Source organism: Cygnus atratus, chromosome 11 (genome assembly GCF_013377495.2).
Source record: "Cygnus atratus isolate AKBS03 ecotype Queensland, Australia chromosome 11, CAtr_DNAZoo_HiC_assembly, whole genome shotgun sequence".
In the NCBI taxonomy this organism is placed as follows: domain Eukaryota; kingdom Metazoa; phylum Chordata; class Aves; order Anseriformes; family Anatidae; genus Cygnus; species Cygnus atratus.
Genome location: NC_066372.1, coordinates 3,494,764 through 3,518,321, shown reverse-complemented (window position 1 = coordinate 3,518,321; position 23,558 = coordinate 3,494,764). Strand labels below are relative to the sequence as shown.

The 23,558-nt window shown below is 36.6% G+C and overlaps 1 protein-coding gene across 2 annotated transcripts; it reads right to left on the bottom strand.

Annotated features, from left to right (window-relative positions):
* Positions 1–734: 734 nt before the first annotated feature.
* Positions 735–23,385, bottom strand: TEX9 (testis expressed 9). Of its 2 annotated transcripts, XM_035553994.2 has the most exons (12): positions 23,252–23,385; positions 23,053–23,138; positions 22,005–22,068; positions 20,434–20,504; positions 16,785–16,833; positions 15,661–15,743; positions 13,992–14,170; positions 10,886–10,968; positions 8,358–8,531; positions 5,264–5,398; positions 4,619–4,753; positions 735–902 (listed from the first exon to the last, which is right to left on the bottom strand). In XM_035553994.2, exons 1-12 carry the CDS (start codon positions 23,300–23,302, stop codon positions 825–827), a joined length of 1,188 nt encoding a protein of 395 aa, XP_035409887.1. In that variant the 5' UTR covers positions 23,303–23,385; the 3' UTR covers positions 735–824. The 2 variants fall into 2 exon arrangements, with proteins under 2 accessions (XP_035409887.1, XP_035409888.1); XM_035553995.2 differs by lacking the exons at positions 23,053–23,138; positions 23,252–23,385 and adding an exon at positions 22,582–22,783 and having other exon boundaries at positions 756–902.
* Positions 23,386–23,558: the final 173 nt, after the last annotated feature.

Sequence of the window (23,558 nt, the reverse complement as noted above, 5' to 3'; positions counted from 1 at the left end):
GAGGTTTGACAAAGATTCGTGCAGCCAGGACTGACCTTTATTGCTCCCCTTCATTAAGGTACACAGCTCACATTTTTATCTAGTCCTTGATTATAACGATACCATAATAAAATCTTCAAGGAGATAATGCCAGTAGGGCACCTGTGAATATGGAGCCATTACTCCTGATGGTATCCATAAGCAGAAGCGGATGACCAGGGACAGAGTCAAGTTTTATTACTTGGACTAAATTAGAAATTTTGAACAATACAACTGTATCAGATTTATAGAGTCATTCTTGGTGTTGAGGGGCAATTCTCAGGTATGTTTTTGCCACTCACACTGTAAGGTGAACAACTAAAACAAGTTATGAATGTTTTCACAGAAGAGCTGTTGATGCTTAAACCAAAAATCTGTTGCAGAGAACAGACAATGACAATTTCCAAACATGTTTTGTAAAGGACGTGACACTTTTGTTAAATTATTCCTGTTGCGATAACGAATTTTCTAAGACTAAACACTGACTTCTCTTTTAACTGGGCATTACCTTATCTAACAAACATTTCTGAATACTAAAGCAAAAAAAATAACAAAGTTCCCGTGTTGGAATCTTGCTTGCATTCTCTGTGTCTCTTTGCTTACCACAGAATGGACAGTTTGGCTTGAAACTTTGCAATTTATATTTCAAGTGATACTGCAACATAAGCTAGCAAGCTTTTAAAAGTTAAATAATTTCAACATAAGCAGAAATCAACAAAAAAAAATCACTGATTTATTAACAAACATTTTTAGTGCCAAAAGGCTGTATCATCTGACTTCTATTTCAAACAGGTTTTTTTATTGAATCAATAATTTCCCCACTCAAGAGCTTTCATGAATTCCTCTTCAGTAAAAGAAAGCATCGTAGCAGCTTCAATGTGCATCTCGAAAGAAATAAAAGAAATCAGGATCAGAAGACAAGCTAGTGTGAATGACTAATATGAAGTCCTGCATAATTGAGATAGCTGAAAGGGGCTTCAAACTTGTTCGTATTTTCTGCAAAGTTCTCATTTTTTAGTGTAAGGATATTGCAGTTAATTTTATGCTAAATAATGCAACTTCACCTCTAGTAAAATGGGATCAGTAGTTTTTCTTAGTTCTTTGTATTACTTTAAAAATATGTTTTAACAGAGCATGGAAATTACCAGAAAACTGACAACTCCCATGACCTCTAAAAAAACATCCAAGAAACTGTGTATACATTGTTTCAAGCTGATCAATATTCAGCTAACTTTAAAGCCAAGCACATCACTGATTCATTCACAGTACTAATGCTTCTAAAATGCATGATTTAATGTTGAATGAATATTTTAGTGAAGGAATACAGTAGCAGTAACAAATAGCATAATCAGCATAAAACAAAGCATACCATTAATACATCTTGAGAGATATCTGGAGCAGACTACTCTGTTACATTGCCCTGTATCTGGGGTTCATTATGGCATGTATATATAGGATACAGCATATATAGGATACTTTAAACAGAACATTGAGTGGAACAAACAAAACTTTAAAACTTATTACAAGGCTATTTTCTGTTTTAAAAGAATGTAATTGCTTGGAAGAATGTCATCCAGGTGACTGCAGAGGAAACACAAATGGCCAGGACATTTACACAGAGCTACCAATCAGGCGCAGCAGCCAGGAAGCCCTGCAAGCTCACGGGGTTGCAGCTGCTGTCACAGCATATAGCACAAATATGCCACATGTCCTCATCGCCACGCTGCAATATCCTCTCGTTACTTACCAACATTTCAAGTGGCAAGGACCATGTCCCATCTAAGGAGTTCTTATTCAGAATGCACATTTTTAATAGCATGGCTATGTTTTAAAGAACAGGAAACACGTCTGGTCTACAAGGTATCTGACTTTTTCTCTCTATACAGACACATTGTCAGTTCCAAACAACTACAAAGAAGCCTAAGCAATTCCCACTGATAGTGTAACACCCTCCAGCTCTGTAAAACCCAGACTAACTTCCCTAATTCCCTTTTAAAACTAGGATTTTCTATGAGTTTCTCTCTTTCAAGGCAAGCAGAGAATGGTCTACAGAGTCCAATTTGGACACCAACACCTACTTGCTGCCAGCCGCAACTCATCCTACTACTTATTTTTTTCCTTTATTTTTATTCATGTAGTAGCAGCGTATCGTAGCATATCGTCACCTCCAGAATAGCTGTACCTTTTTACATCTTTGTACATGATGCACATGATGTACATCTTTGTACAGATGCTTTGTGCATCTCACTATAAGTGAGTACTACACAAATGACCCAAACTAGGTATTCCTCATTAATTCAACAACAGGTTGATGTAAAATCAACCTGAAGGTCTTCTGGTGATTATGTATATTGGCCTCATGTGAGCATTAGTGCACTTCCCAGCTCCTTCTGCTGCCAGGTATAAAAGGCAGTGTTAGCACCATTTTCTTTCAGGTTTTTCTACCTGTTGTCTGTTCTGAAAGACCAACAACTAACAACATCCTTTTTCTCTGAGTATATAACATTTTTAGTAACAGAAGGTAAGTGGCTTTCTCCACTATCTGCTGTTCTGTTATGGTATTCATGGTTTTAAAAAATGTATTAAGTTTTGTTTCTTAAGCATTTTAAACTACTTTTTAAAAATGTATGGTTTATCTGACACTATGTTTCTGGCTCAAACAGAAACACCGTCCCTGGACATGCTTTTCAGTGCATTCATGTTCCAGAGGACAATGAGCTAGCTCATGTAAATTATCTTTTGAGTGAATGCTACATTTTGTTGTTGTTTTTCTTAAAATAACATTAAAGAGCTAGAAAGGCCAGACAAGGCTAAGCTAGTAGTATTTCTGTTAGATGAATTCCCAAGATTTCCTCTCGATTCTTTTACTGCCAGAAAAACTCTTCTACTGGAAGTACATGAGCAGCCCCAGTTGTACTTATTCCAACTCTCTGTCCTCCTTTGTCCTGTGTCAGAGATGCATTCCAAATTCAAGGGTGTATTTCCACACTGCAGTTCTCCATCCTTAGGATAAGTATGTGCATTTTGTTTTATGAAGTTGCCACTTCATACAGGGCTGTTCTTTCTCTCTGGAGGCTCAACAACTTCATGAGTGTTTACACAGTGTCTGGTGATCACTGCAGCACTCTGAAGGGCAAATGTTGTATTTTCTTATCGTAAAGGCTAGCCCTTCTAAGATGCTTCTGCTCAACAAGTCACCATTACTTGCTTTCTTGAGCTGACAGCTGTGGTTTAAGTGCAAAAACCAGAGCCTTAACTCTATCGCTGATATGTTTCTTTCTACTACACTGTGCAGTTACTTGGATTGATAAAGATTCAGCAGTGAGCAGGAGTGAACCCCTCTACCAAGTTAAGAAGGTATCTAGACAATTCTGAATTACATAGCTCTGCAAACCTTCCATGCAACATCAGAAGGAAAACTGATACAAGTAACACCATGTGAACCTAATGCAGTCCTTTAAGGGAGAAGTGTCTCAGAACTCTGAGACCTAAATGCATTGACAGTTAAGGGGAAAGACTTTCTGATTTGGGCAACATCTCTTAATATATCTTCCTTTCACTGTAATTTGCTTTCATGAAGTCCTACAGGTTCTTTCAATTTGTTCCATGAAATCTCATTTGATAGGTATATGCTGAAAATGTATTTGGACACTGCAGAGGGGGTAAATACATTTTTCAAAGTGTTTCAGGAACAGTCTTCAACAGTGATTCCATTCAACATGAATTTTCAGCAAGTATTCTACTACCTACTCTATATTCAATTTCAGCTTCACATACTAAAAAAACCTGAAACTAGTAGCCCCTGTCCTTCTTTCTATGCCCTCAGAGAGGAAGTGAAGGAGATTAAATGAATATACAAACAAATGACTTTCAAAATAAGGCTAGGTGCAAGTGCCATGTAGATAGGAAACCCATATGGCCATGTACATGTCATTGTGACTCCAAGAATGCATGATATTCCAGGAGTTACAAAAGGACGTAGATCAACTCCCGTCCTTCGCTCTACTAAATTCACACCTAGGCTAAATACTCTTCCCCTCACCCACTCCCTTTTTTTTTTTTTCCTGACACACAGGGAGATCTGCACTTGGGCAGATTTGTACACGTGTACAAAGAAGCATTATTAATTGCAAAGGATGCACTTTGAGAATCCAGGAAGAATGTGAGTCTGAAATGTAATGCCTTAATCCTGGGAGGGCGCTATATTACAGCTAATGATATGCAAGTAATATGCTGGTGGAAAAAACAAAAAACCCTCACATGCTAAAATGGATTCTATTGACACAGCACTGCAGGGAGCTGATGTTACAACCTGAACAATATTTATTCTTGAACAAACAGATATTCTTTGTCTCAAAGCTCGTCAGTAGTAATCTTTTACCATAACAGGATATGTTCCAAATTAGGAATGGAGTCAATCCAAAAGAGGACCAGCTTTTACTTTAAAGACAAACATTAGCAACATGTGCTAATAAAAGCTGCTGTTCCTTTGTATTCCAACTTCCCGGTCTTGGGGCTCTAGTTTATGTGAGTACATAACTTGACAACAGATGAATTCAGGTAAGAGTTATCTGAAATACAACAGTACTTGTGTCCTTACCTTTTGTCTCTTTAAAATATCAATTAACTTGAGCTGCTTTTTGAAACCTGCAATTAGCTCTCCTTTTTCTTTCTGCAGTTTCTTGTTTTCTGTTTTTAATTCTTCAGTTACTTTGAGTTCTTGGTTAACTACATCCTACCATGGGAAGAAAAGGAGAAATGGATTATTCATTCAAGTGAAGCTTTAACCAGAGAAATTTGGCATAACGTAACAAAGTGACAGATAGTAGCTACAAATGACATTTCAGAAAAGAGAATGGATGCATCAAAATATTCCCTCAATAAAACTTAAGGAAATAAAAACTTAAAAAATAACATTTGCTGGCTCCACTGAATAAATAATACAAGATAAATTAATAATGTGGTTTGCCTGTGTATGTATTAGTTGTGTATGTGTACTTCCCCTCCCTTTCTAGGTACATTTATTATCAAAAAAAAGGCAAAAAAAATGAGAGGCTATAATTTTCTTCTACGTGTTTCTTCCTCCAGCAGTATCATCAGAGATAAGTTATCAAGTCCCTTGATGACTTGCTGTTAGTTACTTCTGGGATAGTCTGTAAAGGACGCTGTACTTCCAAAGCTGATTTGTCTCATTCCAGCAATATTGAGTAATCACAAATTGAAACTTTCTTCTGAACCACTGTACCTTGTTACTTTGCTTCAGTTTATGCAGCTCCACTTTATATCTTTCTGCTTCTTCCAAGGCCCTATTTAAGCGAACCTCTGTTGCACTCTGACTGGTTGCGGCCTGCTTTTGTACACGCTTCAAATTCTCTAGTTCCTGTATGGGAAGAAAAGGTTAAAAACAAACGTTATGAATCATGGTATTGTAAGGAATACCATACAACCAAGACATTTGCAGCAAGGCTCATCCCTGAGAACTTAGCGGACTTCTGTGGCCTGTGAATAGAATCAAAGACCATTAATACCACTGTTATCCCCTTTTTCCCTCCTCCTTTTAAATCTTGAAAAGGAGATTTTTAAATCTTGAAAAGTCTTTCTAAGCTCTCTTTTAGCATTCTCTTAGAGTATTGTGGAGCTGATCATGTAAGACCACAGGATTGATACAGGAGACCACTGGTATGCCCAGTCTAAAAAATGGGGGAAAGTGCTGCCATGTTCAATCTGTGGCAGACTTTAGAACGGTGGCTAGTATTCGCAACTGCTTCTTTACCTCTTTTTCTCACAGCTTATCACATGTAATTACAAACTAGAAGTTAAAACAGCCTACCCTGATGCCTCAGGGTAGTAACTATTTCATCTAGCAGAAAATAGTTCATCCAGTGTTTATGGCAACAATCAAAACAGTTCCCTCTTATCTCTGATGAGTGTATTTCATAGTGCTGTAAGTGGGGAAATAAGAAAAAGAGACCAAGCTGAGAAACAGAGTAATGAGATTAAAGATCAGAGAATACAGATGAAAGACGAAGTAGAAGAAATAAACAATTCTGGCAGAAAGAGCACATCTTGTCATTTGTGAAAAAGAAATAATCAAATTTTGGGTACAGAAAGATTATTTTAAACAAACTGAGGTTGGGGGAATGTCTTATTTTTAACCCTTTACCCTTAGGCACTCTTGTTCTGAGCAGTTGTTCCACTTCCTCAATTCCACACAAGCTGTTGTGGTGGTTACTTTAAGTAACCATCAGTTATCCAAGAAATATACTTTAGTATGCTTATATTGTACCCAGGTAAACATCTAATTGACAAGTATACCCAGAAAAAAAAATGGTAAATTATGACTGGACTAGGTCTTTCTGGGAAGCTGGAAATCTTCCCAGACATCTTCTCCAACATGGATGAAGAAAAGAGGAGAGCAAGCTGCATCTCACTAATTCTTCAAAATGGTATTGGTGAATGTACCTCCCCAGCAGCTGGCAAAGACGTTGCTTCAACATGTTTTATTTTGTTGCTACCCCTGTCCCCCAAAAAACACTTGAGAGAAGATGTTTAACATTAAGACTTTCTTCAAGGCAAGCTGTAAAATCCCTGCACAAAGTCTTCAAAGGATTAAGAGCAAAAGTTTGGTGTTTCCCTAAACTTTATGTAACATTATAACTAATTTGAATTAACAAGTGGGAGAGAACATACAGGAAATAATATTCTTCTAACTAGGCAGCAAACAGAAAATGATGGTAGCGCTTATTAGATCACCTAGATGGGGGCAGATGGTTAGAAGAAAATAAGAGTCAGGGAGACCAGAGAGCAGAAGAATGAAACGTAGAAATAACAAAATTAGTTACCATGTTTCAGGTAAATTGTGAAAACTTGGTGGAACTCTTTGCCTAGGTACATACAAAAGAACAACTGGGAGATTAATGAACTTGTATAAATTGCTGAGAATCTAAGTGAACGTGGCATAACACATATCACAACTTGGTCTTCTACTACTTATGTCATAACAGAAGCAGTTCAGACAACTACCAGCTGGGTGTCGCGTAACATGCACAGTTACAACACTGGGATATAGAGAGAAGTGAACACATTTGTAAACATGTTAAGATTTTTGTTTGCTAAGGATACTGAAGAGACTAAAAAATAAACAAAATTGTGTTGTTTTTTTTTTTTGCCTTCTCAGTACTTTAAAGCACTACCACCATTTGTCATGACTGTGTCTGATAAGTGACCTAGACAATTTCTAGAAAACCCAACCTATTAGGAATAACCAAAGTGGGGTTGGTAAATTCAAAGCAAAGATAATGGAGGAAAGAGACCATATTTTGGATATGGTAGCTGTACAGCAGATGTGAATAAAATTTTAATTGCAATGGATATATCTTAAACGGTGGGATAAATTTTCTAATTGCGAATATGCAAGAACCAACATACATTTTCCTGACAGAATCAACAGTCAAGGTATGTACTTAAGTGAACTCACAACCTCCAAGTATCTGTGCAGGAACTACACACAAACTTAGTACATTTTAGTTTTAAAATGCCAGAACTTTGTAACACTAAGATGAAAGAACACCTATACAGTTGCATAGTACAATATAATGGAGGTATAATGAGGCTTTGTTAAGCTAAAGGTCGCGTTCTGCTTTCCCCACATTCCTGACTGTAACATTCTCCTGGTTATATTACATACATTACACAATACTATATGTAGTACAGGATTTTTATGTCAACCTCTCTAGCTCTCATAAATTAAAGAAAAACACATGCTGCTCTTTGATTAAGTTCCAAACAAACAAAGCTGGGTATAAAGGCCATCTGCTGTAACTAGGCACGTATACAATTTTGCATATGGGGCCTGCAGGACGAGCCAGGTTAATTTTGATACATCCAAATTGGAACGGCTGATTTTCAAATAGTCCATTTCGAAGAACAGAGACATCCTTTCCTCTACCTAGCAGAGGATACTAAAATGAGCTGCAGCTTTTTTAACAACTACAATTAAAACCAGAAAAATACAATTTCCCTGTATTTTCAAGATTTCTTTATGGCTTTGACAGCAGTTTCTGAAAAGGTGGTTTTGTCTCCTGCAGATCTTTCACACAATTTAATTTTAAAAGATAGAATATATGATAGTAGAAACAGAAGAAAAACAATTAACAAAATGTCATTTCTTCTTTCTACAAAGTGATTAGACCATATTAAAATATATTTTCTAAGACTGTTATCAGAGATTGAAATGCTAATGAGATCGTTGGATACAAATTTGTAAAGCTAGACTGAAGAGGGTGATTTGATGTTTTTTTTCCCTTTCACAAGATAAATGAGACTAATATTTGCAATACCTTTCCTAGTGCAATGACCTCTTGTTGTAATCCTTCACTTTTTTTGTTTGCTTCTTGTGACAACATTTTGTACTTTTCATTCTGAGACTGTTGCAGGCTGATTGTTCGTTGCAGTCTAGTCTTTTCTTCCTCACTATCCTTAAGCCGAGATTTTGAACTCTGATTTTCATCATCCTGTTTGACAGCAATTAGCAAAAACAAAAACAAAATTAAAATGTTGCAAAGAAGCAGTAGAATATTGTGATAGTAATATTTTGTAAATAAAACTACAAGTATATATATTGTAGATATAAGGATAATCATTTTTTAAATGTTATTTCAAAATGTTTAGATGATGATAGATTTCACAACACTTTGGAGACAAACTAAAGAAACAACAGATCATGAATTTACCAGAGCAGTACTTCAAAAAATATTTTTCTGCTCATCTAATTTTCTGCAGTCTTTAAGTTGGGACCGTCTTATAGTAATATGTAAAACATGTAATTTCCTGTAACTCAAAGGCTGTGAGAACCATCAAAATGTTATGGAATTTTATGAATAACAACGGCACATAGATATTTCATGACATTTTTGTGAGAATAGCTAAATGCACACAATTAGGAAAAAATTTAGTAAAAAGAAGAGCATATAATTACTGATAATCACTCCTTTATGTTTTAAAGGATTACCTGGTTTTGACTTAAAAGCAAGCTAATGTTCCAGGATACATCAAGTATTCAAATCCAAGTTTCTCTCAACATAAAGTGAATCCTGTACTAGCTTCATGACCTACTGGCAATTATATCCCACATTAAGCCGTATAACTTAAAGGCATTTTAAATTTATATCCTTTTAAACACTGTAAGTGAATACTAATGTAGGTTATTTCAGAGCTACATTATGCCCTTCATTTCTTTATCAAAAACATAACAAGGCATGCACAGAAAGTGGAGTTTCTATTAAAAAAAAGTCTCTCCTACCCTCCCAGCCCCCAGGAATACATGCTTCTCACATGGGAAATGGGTGCTTTATCCTGAGTGTTCGGTGACCACATGCATCTCAGATATTCCCACTCTTTATATTTAAAAGAGATTTCCTCATAATAATTGTACTGTGAATTGAAGCAAAACTCACAGTCTGTCTCGAGGCTTTGCAAGTATGTTCTTCCTGGGGCCTTTAGAATGTAATAAAGTTATTTTCATACCACAGAAACTACATACAGAGTAGTATGGAAGCAGAAGTAGGTACGAGGTTTTCTCTTGTCATCTGCTAGAGTAACTGAACTCCATAGTATTTTTGTCATGGAATGATGACGTTCTATAGCTACTGACAAAATGGTATTTAATCTGAAAGTGAAAGTGTCCTGAAAATCTGATGTTACAGCCTTCTTCTGATCACAGCATAGATATACAGAAATGCAGAAGTAACCACATTGATAAATATTAAATATGGTATCAAGTACATATATAAAATATCAAAATCTAATTCCTTCTACAGATTTTCTCTAGGTACCTATCTCCAAAACAATTTTTAATATCCTCCTGCTTCTTAACTCTCAATCAAAACCTCGAGAGAAAAAACATGGGTGGTTTGTCATATGTTCTGAATGTCATCATCAAATTTGGGCCTGGGGAAAAGGAAGAAAAAACCATTCTGAAGTTAAGAGACCACAGTCAACAATAATGTAATTGTAAAAAAATGGAAAGTTAGTTCAAAATCCTTGCTTAGTTCCGAATGCATGAAAAAGAGGCAATCCCTCTGGCAGACAGACAGAAACTATTTCGGCTTTTACATTTCCAGAGGTGTTTTGAGCATCACCTGAAAGTATATTGGCAGACAGTGTAGATCAAAAAACTCTTTTGTAGTACACTGTAGCAGAAAGATACCAGTACAGTCTCCCCCTTCCTTACATTCATAACCTGATTCACTAAACATGTAGTCCCAAATGCAGTCCTTCACAGCAAGTAAGAATGGTGTCCTGAGAATGGGGAAGCCTGATTTCCATTTTGATTACAATATTCCACTTAAAGTGGATCACAGCTGAGCTGTTTGCACATTTTTTCTCTATCAAGGACCCCCAGAGTACCTGACTAAATTTCACAAACTTAATTTACTTCTCATTCCATCCCTCTCCTTCTATTACCCATCTCTGGGCACCACTCATCTTCCCTCTGTATACCACAGATCTGTATTTTGACTCCTCCTCACGCTGATAGTGTTCTCCTTCCCCACAGTGATGCATAGGACACTGCAGCACCACAGTGTCCCTACAGCTGGGGCACATGTTCAGTACCAATCATTCATTCCTGTCTCAAATTCTTTTTCATGAAGTATGCTTTAAAAGCTTATAGTTTAAGATCATGTTTATACAGAAATTACTATTCTTGATTCTTTTTTTTTTAATAGAACCTTAGTTCTTTACTAACTGAAGAGAAAAAAAAAGAAAAACAGTAGAAAGCCTAAACAAAGGTGAAGGGATTCTATTCTGATTATTTGTAAAAGGGGGATGTACTCTATTTCTACAGATAAGAAAACTCAGATCTTACCTTTTTCCTGCATTCACTCACTAAGCTGTCCAGCTCTTCCTGCATAACACGTAGCTTGGCCTTAAGAAACCTGATTTGAGCTTCTGTGAACATAACAATTAATTATTTAATATCCACAAGTACTCATGACTCAATGCAGAGAAGAGGCAAGACCAACATAAGAACAATTCAGTTTCATCATCTTGTTTTTAAAAACACACGATATTGACTGTTTATTAAGAGAAATAGGCAAGTTAAAAGTAAGGTTTATAGATAAATGTTGCAAGTTTCTCATTCTTAGAGTAGCTTTAGATAGATTTTTCTTTTTAATAACTGAACACAGCATCTTTAAACTGCAAGAGTCTCTTCTCAAAATAGAAAATTACTGGAAGCTTTTGTCATACTATACATTACAGCATGTTTTGAGTTTGAAATCAAGGAAACTACATTGTAGGGCACGTCTATGTTGCAATCAATCTGTAGCTGTAATTTGTGTAGTTACACCCAAAGTAATTTCATGCTGCTCACAACAAGGAATTACATGTAGACTGCAAAACCCTCCTAATAGATTAATACCCCTCCCACACACTAGTGTACTTTCTTAAGAACACTGCTAACAATATTCAATTAGTAGTTTAAAATCAAACCTTTTTTTTTTTTATTACTTTTATTTATTTTTTTCAAAGGCAGTACTTTATTGCTCTTGGACAGCTAAGAAATACACTACCATAATGACAAAGCAAGCCAAATGTGAAGAGAATGTGTTCTAATCCCCATTGCTCACTCTTCCCCAGATCATTCACAAGAACTCCCTCTGAACTTCCACATGCATGAAGCGTGGTAACAATACGAGGATCAAGCGAACAAAATAGAAATTACCATTATTCACAGTAGGTACAAGGGAAAAAGAATAAATTGGAGGAGGAGTACCTGGAGCTGAATGTAAATGCACAGATGGCTACATTTACTGATTTGCTGTAATAGGAATTCTTTGTTTCACCCACCCTCCCTTATCAACAGTTTATTGCAGCTTAAGTTGTAACTCTGCAGATGCCAGTAATAAGTAGGATTTAGGAGAACACCATATGAAAATAAAATACCAACTGACTGACTTTTTCCCTTTCATTACGAACTTAATAGCTTCTGGTAACTAGTAGCTATGGATTTCCTGAGCTGGAGACCGCACTGAAGCCATCAAGTTGAATTCTCTTTCACGTACTTCTATATTACTCTTTCTCTTCTTAAGACATACTATTGTTTGGTATTCATGATGTGCTATGGTAATGGGTTAACTAATTTAACTATGTATGATACAGAAAAAGCACTTTGTTTAGCTTGCTTTAAATTCATTTTAATGTGGCATTGCCTAGCATTTCTATTGCAGAAAGTCAGCTTTCCATTCACCATTAGTGATTCCATTACAGAATTTTGTATACTTCCCTCAAATATTTTGTTTTCACATTAAGATTCAAATTCAAGTTGTTCTATGCTTGTGATTGTTACTATATACTCAGTCCTGTGTCCTTACTAGCTCTGCATTCTGGTTCTGAGATGGGGTGTGTAAAACCATGTGTCATACTGCAGATGGGATAGCATCAGTTATATAGTGCATAACGATACCAGTACAGTATCTTGTTTTCTGTTATCTTCTTATCAATTTTTAACACACACTTGGTTATTTCCACTGTGAACAATCAGTTTATGCTTTTGGAGTTGTCTCAATTAGTAATAACTACACTTAAGTCCCATTGAGAAGTAGGTATAATTTAATGTATCTTCAATCAGTTGCTCTTTAATGCTCAATATAAATTTCCTTTCTATCACCTCACTCAGTAGCATGAGCTTCTCCAGCAAGATTTCCATGTCAGTTCTCACTATCCTAAAATCATTGTTTCATACACAAGTTCCTTTACATGCTATGATTCATCTTTTTTACAGATTATTTTTCTGTATATTGAACAATGTAAGCTCACAATAGATCACTCTAGGACTACACCACAGCCTGCAGAAATTGGTTGTTTCTATAATTTCCGTCTCCTCTTTTACTGAGTTAGCCCATAGACTTCTAGACAACTTCCCTTCTGTCTTCGGCAGCTCTGCGTCATTAAGAACACACAATAGTAAACCTCATTAATGTTGTCTAAGATGTATCAGGGTATTCTAAATAAGCAATGACAAACTTCAGGGGGAAAAAAATCAATCCAGAGTGTTTTCATTTCACTTCATCATTGAAGTAAAAGAAACAATCCTCAATGCTCAAGTACATGCTCTTGGTCTACAGGCCCTGATTATTAGACACCAGTAACAATTCTCCTTGAGTTACCTTGAATTTACATGGTGTAAGCTTTCAATGCAATCCAAAGCAATTTCTTTTTACCTCAGGAACAAGAACTGTTTAAAAGAAAGCTTTGAGGATCTCTTTTGGGAGACTTACTGAAGTAAGACTTGCAGAGAATTGTATGAGGTTAGAAATCAAGCCATTTGTGTTGGCATGCTTGTTGATACCCAGCTATTAGATTACACGAAGAGGTTTTTGTTTTCGATTTTTTATATGTTTTTTTTTTTTTTTTTTTTTACTACTGCAGTGAATCTCTGACTTCGTGCTTACTTTAGCATTATAAGAAACTACATAAGCCTGCTTTTATCACACTAGAGCCAAAAAGATAAATGTGCAACATGCCTTTAGCTTCACTGGCTGAAGTAAATGCTGCAATTCCCCCTTCCTACTCTATTTCTAGGACAAACAAGCACCACAATCTGTGCAAAGGACTGAAGTTCATCTTTTTGGAAACACAAGTTTAGCATCATAGCATCATGTATTTTCATTTCCCGAGTGAAATGAATCAAGTTGTAGCCACAAATCAACATATGTAAACATTCAAATGTCAACTCAGAAAGGAGGAGATGAGGATAAAAAAAAAATTCACTTTTTCCCGTGATTGTTCCTATGTGATCTCATTTTTCTTTAGGACTGTATGAGGAAGACAAACCTTTTTGTTTTACCATAATATAAATTAAGGACTTTAGAACTTTCCCTATAATGTCTACTTTTCCCCCCCCCCAGGAGAAACCATTACTAACAGTCAGGCAGTAAGAATAAAGTATGTAACCATATGAAGAAACCTACCTGCTCCGATTTCATTTCCAATGTTTGGAATAATGTCATCATCTAGACAATCCGGCAAGCATCCTTTGTCTAGTTTTCCTTCAATTTCACTTACTGTTTTTGCTAAAGAAAAATCTATGCAATCCTCCAGTACTGCAACATGATCAGCATTTTGTGCTTCCAGATTTCTTATTTCTGTACTAAAAAAAAAAAAAAAAAAAAAAACACAAGCCCTAGATGTTAAATTTATAATTAAAAAAAATACAAAAATATAGTATTTGCTATACCTAAAACAACTTCGTTGCTTTCTTTCATACTAAAATGCATCAATGGCAACTTGCCATTTTCATTATGTAAAATACCTTTATTGTATTCCACATAATTACATCAGCTTATGTTAATACATGAACTACCATGGGGGGACAGAGAAACAATACCACTTTCTGCTAAGCTTTTAGTATGGTGTTTTTCTCATCTGACAATTTCAAAACTAAATCAGGGTAAGAGAAAGAAACAGAAGAATGTTCTTTTGGACTAAACTACTATCTTCAGCCTTAAATTTGACTATATCTTCCCCACACTGTTAACTTCTCCATCTTCGTTCTCTCTACCTACATTCCCACCTTACTGCCACAACTTATATATCATTATGCCTGGGTAGGAAACTTTGTTAATCCTTATAGTTGCATACCAGAGCCTTTAACGACATTGATGAATGCAACATACATGACACAGCTGCTACAGAGGCTATCTCCTCAGCTTTCTTTTATAAAACAATGACATTAGCTCCCACATCATCTGAAGCTCCTAACTCTTACTCAAATGTATCCTTATTCCAATGCAGCCTCAAAACTCATGCCAGTTCACTTCTCCCACAACTTTGTGTTCATCTTAAAGGTTCTCCACCTGCACAGCTCAGTCTCTAAATCTCATGAGATGGTGCCATCATGACAGCCTCACCTGAGCCAAAGAGGTACAAATGATCCACAAGTGACTTCTAAATCCTAAAAGATAATTCTGACCTGTGCTAATTTAATGTTGTGCCATCTTGCAGACAATTTTCATTCTATTTTGGTATCTTCTCTAAGTCTGTATTTTCTCTTGTAACAGCTTTCATTCGCCCCCAAGATTTGTGTCATGACTTCTCTACTCTTTTGTCCAGACCTCAAATTTTTGGTTATATGACCTCAAATTTGCTGTCTACAGAGCTGAAGCTTTTCAGCACTTGGTGAAAGCCCCTGAGAGCTGTGATACTTTTACCAACTCTCTCTTGTCCTGTAAGCTCAAGATTCACAAAAATAACAAAGACCCTAGATAGCATCATGTGTCTGATCACAAATCAGCCTGCAGCACCAAAGTGTGCTCTCTCCAGTTGCCCCAGACCTATCTCCCACAAGTGTGCTCATTAGGCATCCTTTTGCTGAAGGAGTTAACAGCTTAACTGTTAGCCTTGAGAAGTGCTTGAGCGGAAAGCAAGTTTGTCATGATCAGCTGTTTGGGAATGATTTCAGGTGCTCCATGCAAGTAAACAGAGACAGCTACAAGGTGGAGATGACTACAGAGGAAATAGTTTGGTGCCTTTGTGTGATAAATCTATACACAGCAGCACATACGAATAAAAATAACCTGCAAGACAAAAACAGCAACTAAAATATTTTGTTATAAGCAAAAAAAGAGATACATACTATACCTTGAAGTTGTTCTTTTCCCCTTACTTCCAGAATATGGTCTATTCTGAGCCATGGGCACGGAAGCACGCTTCTTGTTTAGTGGCTACAAAATTTTCCAGAAAGCAGTGATTTTTATCAGTTAGAAATTACTACTTGCTAGTATGTTTTTGTTTGTTTTCCCCTCCTTTTTCATATAGGAAAGTATCCTTGAATTTGAATAAGAATGATTTCCAAAGCCTCAGAATCTCAGGAGAGCACCAAATCTCTTCAGTTTTATTTGTACTAGTGCTTATCTTGCATGTTTTATGTCCATATGCCCAAATTATAACACATCCAATAGTTACTTGCTTGTGGGACCTCTTTCAGCAATACTCATAATAAATTAATGCATAAGCAGGGCTTTCAAATATTATTGAGATACTATTTGTCAACAGACTGCATTTCTTTGAACAATGCTTATCGTGCTTTCAAAAATGTTTTTTTTTTTTTAGAAGTGTTATTTTAATCTTATAAATTCCCTGTAGAAAAAAAAATGATTAACAATATTTTCTTACTTTCATCCAAGCAAATAATCTTCCAAAATTAGTCTTCTCTACTGTATTATGATAAATGACTGAAAACAACGTTTTGGAAACTTTAGCTCATCTCCTAAAAGACTCAATGTAAATTGGAGGCTTTTAACTTTTTACAGTTTGTTCCTAATCTCAATCCCCTTTTTACATTATATTTCCCTTGCTTTATTAAGTTATTTTGACTACTAGTTTATTAGTACAACTAGAAGACTGCAGCACTGCCTTTAATACTATACTGAGCAAGAAAGAAATTAATTATGTTCTAATATTTTGCACTTAGAATTGTTAAATTGATGTTCAAAGCATTGAACACTTCTATGAAGCGACAGATAAGCTTTACAGAAGAGAAACTTAAAAAAAGAAATTAAATGTGGTAGAAGTCCACCTAGCTACAAGTGGCACTGTGGAAAAAAAATACTGGAAATGCTGGTCCACCTGTCCCTGTAGCACTCAGGTTTGAGCATCATTTTTATTAGGCTTCCCAGCCATGTAAGTCCCCTGTGTTGCACAATCTCAAAAACGGAACTAATACGTGGAAGAGAAATTAACCAGGATAATTTTGACATTGATACCTTGGTATGTGAGTGTTTAAGACATGAAACTTCAGGAAAGAGTGGATCTCTGCAGGAACAAAAAAAATAAAATAAAATTCACTGAATGCGTATAAAAAAACATTTTAGGATAAAAATCCACTACCATCTGTATCAGGAGAGTAATGTTTTATATATCTACAATCAGCAATATGTAGGAACATATACCAAGTTCAATCATCAGTTCACTCACATTCTGTCATTCCATTCTGTCTCATTTGCTACATAAATCACCTGGTTAGCCTAAGACGTTTATTCTAATATGGTCTCCAACATAACCGTTTATTTATGTACTGCAATCTGAATCTCATCTCTTGCTGTTCAGGTGACTGCAGCAAACACCGGGTTATTTGATCCATGATTCCCTGCATGAGGGAGTACTTTGCCAGCATGTGGAACGTTAACAGCTTCAACAGCTGGACTGACAAACCATTACCAAAGATCACCAACAGTTCAGTGACTCTTACACTTACCTGACATTCAAGCCTCTGAATTAAAGCGAAGAAAATGATGATATAAACCAGTGTCCTCTACATCCTAGGAGAGAGTGCTATGGTATGCTTAGATTGACTGTTGTTAAGTCAATTGACAAGGACTGTCAAGTGAATAAGAGATGGGAGCAATTTATACAAAAAAAAGCCTCAGAATTTTGCCTGAAATGCATATTACAAATACTGTATCCATTTTACAGATAAAAACCAGGAATGAAAGAGCAGCTTTCTTATCTGCTTATTTGGCTGGAAACCATACTTCTTAGCAACTAAACTTCAGGTTAAATGATATTTTAAAATCTCTTGGAAGCAAGATGAAAATATTAGCACACTATATACTATTAACTTCAAGTTTCTTGTCATACATATAATTTATTTTTAGAATCTGAATTCTGTAGATCTGTATTAATGTACTGAAAGATGACTTTTTAACCACCTTTTACAACTTCTAGCTATTCAATTAACATGGAAGCTTATAAAAAGATAAATAAAAATATATGTAACAAAATTTAAAATCTAGGCACATCAAGTCACCTCAATGATTTGGCTCAGTAGATTTGAGCAAATATTCACAGGTTGTCTTTAAAAATCTTAGACACCCATCATTCGTCAGCAAGAATTATCTGCACAAAGCTCCAGATTAATCAAAAAAATCATCTGTGTGGTTGGCAACAGACTTCAAGAATAGGATGATTAGTTTTTGTCTGTTTACCCTATTTTCCTCATGCTTCCCTCCTATTGGCTAGTTTCAGGAGCGTGCAGAAGGTGAGGATTTTCTGCCACAGAAATAAGTTGCATATTATTCTGAAAAATATGAAAATCCAGCACTTGATGCTGAAGAAAACAATATTCTTCTTTCCATCCATAGACTAATTTGATCCTACCGCTTCTGCTGCCTCACGGCTGCCTTCGCAAGACAAAAATATAAAACAAAAACCTCATTGTTCACTGAATTCCTCAAAGTCATTTAACTTTTTTCTTCTTCTTGCACACGGATGACAATGCATTTTTAAAAACTCGTAATATAGCTCTATAGTTGGTAAGCAAAATTAATGTTTAAAACCTGAAAAGGTATACAAGTAAATAGCCAGACGATTGCGGTGACAATGAAACAGAAGCTAATGTTTAACAATTCCATCTCAGCATGTAAATACGAGGTGCATGTGCATGAGCAAACCCTTTGTGTTTGCTAATCCTATTCCAAGCCTATAGCGTGCCTGCCCATGCGCATACAGATCCCAGCGCCATGAGCCTGGCAATGCGCTGAAGAGTGAAAGTGTAAACAAAAGCTGATTTCAATGCAGTGTCACTGGAGCGGCTTTGTCTCGATGTTATTCGAGTTTCTCTGCAAATATTAAGCTATAAAATCCTGAGTCACTTATTTTAAAATACATGCTGACTTAGAGAGCAGCCTAAATATTTTTGCCTTTTCTTTTTAACGTTTCTTGCTATTTTTTTTGCACTTAACCTGTCTTTTTTTTCTGATTCTATTTCCTTCTTTGCTTCAATGTTTCCCCCTCTTTCCAGTTGCTTTAGTGTTCGTTCTCCATAAAGCAAACAATGAAACTGGTTTCAAAATTATCTTAAGTGCTTCCTTTAGATTTGTGGCATATTTGCTTGCATGATTTTGGAAAAAAATATATTAAATACTTGGAGCTAATCTAATTGAATGGCCTCAATGTTCACTCATGGATAATCAGTGTGCTCAATTCCTAGCACACATTTCTATTTTTTTTCCACTACAGCATGGTATTTCAATTCTTCTCTTACATAAACGTTTACTAGAACACAGACTGTGGTTGTTTTAAGACCTATTAATTTACGTACGTAATTGGTAGATTAGCTGCTACTCTGATGTGCTAATTGCCAACATTTTCCTAATTATTTCAGCACTTCCATTTATTTCAAATGCATACAATCATAGCTGTTAACTCTCTCTGTAAGGCTGATTCCTCCGATCACATTACCTTGTAAAACAGCCCTATAACCAAACTCTGGTTTGAAGTTCCTAAAAATCTTCTGTCAAGTAGTCAAAATCCATCCAGCAGAACACAAAACTAAAGAAAGATCTAGAGTAAATTTGCAAAGCACAGCTATACTGATAATACATGTGTTTTTTGTTTTCTTCCTCACCTCCACAACTGACACACACAGCCTCAAAATGGCTCAGGAATAATCGTAATTATAGCAGTGAAGTTTTTTGCTGGTGTAGCCAGGCTTCCATCACAAAATTGTAGTCATACTTTTTTTGTTACTGAAAAGCTTTTTTATGGTCATAGAAAACTTTTTTTTTTTCACTTTTACTTTGCACAAAAGTAATTACTTGATCACCTCTAGAAGAGTTTCATCTATACTACTTCAAAACCATTTCCCAACTGCAGCTTAACATTTGAAACAGCTTGTAGTCTGACCCTTGTATCTTTTTAGGAATCTGCCAGCTCAGATCTTTGATTAAACTGCATATTAGTATATCTCAAATCCACCCACTTCGTGTGTTATCAATATACAATCCCTTGAACAACTGAGTAAATAATAACACCCCTGAACATCTAAGTAAATATTGTCAGGTATCCAGTCTAGAGGTAACAAATTCAAACATACAGGCCAAAACCCCCAGCTGTGCCCAATTCATACAGACCAAAGGTATGTTGGCTTCAGAAGTGTAATGATATCCAAATACCAGAGGGTGGCAGCTGAAGGTTTGTCTATCTTCGTTTTTTGCGTTTTTTTTTTTTAATCACACATTTCATGTCCCACAAGCATTTAAGCCAAGTTAAATTAGAACGAAGAGAACCAGCATTTCTTTGTTTTATCAGCTGAGCTGGTTACAAAATATCTACTGCTCAATGTCTACCGTTTTGTACTGTAAAGAAAACTGCTACTTTTGCTCCCGCTTTTACAGATGTCAGAGCTACTTAGCCTCCTAGATAGAGTATTTCAGCAAAATTAAGACTTCCTTAAAAACACAACAAATAGTTGTTTAGTATCAATTATTTCAAATAGCATAAAATCCAGACTCCACTAATACAGTATGCTGCAAAAATAAGACAAAACCGGAGCACGAATAGGGCAAGTCAAGGTGTGCACATCAGAGCCAAAGATTCCCCATGAATTATACACAGCACTTGTAAAGCACATACCTCTGTCTGTCATCTTCATGTAACTGAGTTTGTACTGAAATTGGTCTAGATAGTGTCTCCTTTTGGCTTTTCTTTATTTAAAAAAAGAAAATAGGACAATATAAACCATTAAAGATAAATTATATATTCTTAAATCACAGATCACAACTATAGTCTATGGAAAAAAGCGAAACTTTAGTCTACCATAGAGAACATTTTTTCAAACACAGGAAAAGATAGCTGGAAATTAAAATACCACTGATATCCCCAAGCATTTATTTCTGTTCCACAATATGTAATTACTGCCTTTTTACCATAAAACATTTGCCCAACTTATCTGAGATGCTGTTACCCTTTCTCATTTTTTTTTCTGAAATGAGAAAGCAAATGCTGAGCAGGTGAAACAAATTTTCATTTTTTTTTTTTAATTTCAGAGTAACCCTTAAAAATAAATCTTTGTTTTATTTTATGCAATACAGCCATAATTTGGACACTGATATGCTTTATGTACTTAAGAAAACAATTTAGTCTATCTAACACTGAATGTTCAGATAGCTTATGTTTCTAAGTTACAGTTAGAAAACATAACCAAAAACTAAATGCAGTTGTCCTGTTTAGTTTTTCTTTTTTAAACTTAGACTTGTTTCTCTTTTGTTGTTATATCTGTGCAATCGGGCAGTGCTATGTGGTATATTAAGTGTCCCAAGAATATCTGATCTACTGCTGCATTTAGAGGAGGGGAAAAAAGTGGTTTTGTTGTTGCTGTTTTTCTAACGGGAAGAAACTGGATGTTGTTTTGGATGTTTCACTTGCTTCTGCTCAAATGCCAAGCAGTTAGCCTGAGCTTATTAGAACTCAAGAGGAGAACATGTTTTCACAGGACACAAAAATGAAGTTTCGACAGTAGACAAACTACATGTATCTTTCCAGAATATTTAAGAATTTGGGTTCTAGGCCTTTTCTGAAGTGCAACATTATAATAAATATTTCTAATATTCAGAGCACCTTCTCTAAACTGTTTTGGGTATAAACCAGACCACCCCGCTCTCTTTTTCATAATTTGCCCAATTTTAATATAAAAATTGGTACACAGCCAAAACAATTTTAAAAGATACTACTAACAAACAGAAGAATTTTCTGTTTTAAGAAAGCTTCCTTTTAACTAACTACATATTTTCTATTTGTTATTCTTTATATTGCTTTCAGCTTGAACAACGTAGATCTTATTTCACTAGGATTATTGCAGAACTATCTGGTTTTCAAATACTAAAATAGCATTTTATTTAAGACATGGAAACATCCGCAGAGGCTTTACTTAAACATCGTAAAATGTTTTTATGTATAAATCTGCGCAAGTGCTCTGTGCATCTGTGAACATCTACCTACCTGATGAACTTATACAAAAATTATTCCTGCATGTGTCTTTAGTAGACGTTCACAATTTTGAAGGAAGAAGAAAATAGGAAGTAAAGTTTAGATTGAATTTGAAACCAAAATACCTTTAGTTGTCATGGTCTAAATAATTTCTTTTGAAACTTGACCCTGTGTGCATGTGAACCAAGGCTACGTAACAGTCTGTATAGCCTACTCACCATTACTTCTTCAGCCTGACGCACAAGTTTTTCTGTTTTTGCTTCTAATTCTGCATTCAGTCGCCTGAAAGAGTACAAATGCTTGTCAATGACTCTCTGAAAGATTTGAGACATAAATGTAATTATGACAGTACCCGTCTTAACTAAATGAAATTTTAATAACTCCTACAAATGAACTACCAAATATACTTCAGGGTATTATTCAAATTGATTCAACAGTTTCCTGGGTTTCTATCAAGTCTATAATAAAACACCATATACATATTGAACAGTAAGATTTAGACTATGATTCTGAGAGGGAAAGGGAGCCCCTTATTTTCTGTTATGTCATTGCTTAATACACATTTAGGTCTTTAATTCCTCAACACTTTTGTTTTTATTTATAATACTTATCTTAAGTGTACTTAGCAGCAGGGGTTGGGTAAGGAGTCACATACAATTAAATAAATATATAAATTAAAAGGTATCACCATACATATACATAGATTAAAATATGCTTATGTTTTTGCATGTGTCACTTTATGGCTTTTCACATAGTGTAACGGGACACTGGATCACCACACACCTCACCACTTACAGGAGCTGGGAACTGACAGGAAGGAGTGTGAGTGCTTTTACAGCAGGGCAGCAAGGTGCTTTCTGGTCTGTAATTAGGGCTGCCTTTCAGGATCGTTGCGTCTCTCTTAAGCTTCAGAACCTTCAAACCTTTTTTAAAACAGTCTTAAGCACTTAGATCTTCCTAAGTTAAAAGTAATACCTTTTTTATTATTATTTTAAGCAGAAAAACCTAATGTCCATGACTGAATTAAGGCCTAGCGCAACACACAGCCAACCCTGATGTTCCTGTGCAAAACGGCGGTAGGAAAGCTGCACTGCAGCAGGAAAAAAAAAAAAAAAAGTTCCAACCCCACTTTTAGTACTCTCATCTGTGCATTTGGTAAAAGCGGTTGAGAGATTCCGATGCTGGGGATTAACTGCAAGCCCCGCTACGTGAGCGAGCGGGGTGACGCTGAGGTGCTGAGGGACCACCGCCCCCCGGCCTCCTTACTTGTACTCCGCCTCCTTGGCCAGCAGGTCACCGCTCACCACGCTGCTCCCAGCGGGCGGCGAGGGGCCTCCGGGCGCTCTCCGCACCTGTAGCGAAAATGAGTCAGGGGACGGGACAGGACGGGGCCCAGCTCGGCCGCCTGCCCCTCGCCCTGCCCGCCGCCCCCGCTCGTCACCCCGCGCCCGAGCCACCGCCTCACCTCGGGCAGGCCGCCGCCCCGCCGGACCCCGCTTTTGCCGCCCGCCGCCATTTTGTTCTCGCGGCGGCTGCTGCGCGGCGTCGCCCTCGCCCGGGCAACCGGCGGGCGCCGCTCTTTCTCCGGCCCCGCCACCGGGCCGAGAGGCTGTCGCTCTCGCGGCGTTTTTTTCGTCCCCACCGCGGGCCGTAGCCCTTGGCAAGTCTGTTCTGGCGCCGTTGGGTCCCGGGGGCAGGGGCAGTCCCTGTTGCGGCACGTTAGGGTCACTGTTGCAGGCGCGGGCAGCCACGTTTCAGCCCTGGCTGCCAGG

Coding starts and splice junctions, on each gene's coding strand:
- TEX9 (XM_035553994.2), bottom strand. CDS start 23,302: ATGGCGGCGGGCGGCAAAAGCGGGGTCCGGCGGGGCGGCGGCCTGCCC. Junction 23,139..23,251: donor GGGGCGGCGGCCTGCCCGAG/GTGAGGCGGTGG, acceptor TTTTCGCTACAG/GTGCGGAGAGCGCCCGGAGG. Junction 15,744..16,784: donor TTAAACACTCACATACCAAG/GTATCAATGTCA, acceptor AAAATTTTGTAG/CCACTAAACAAGAAGCGTGC.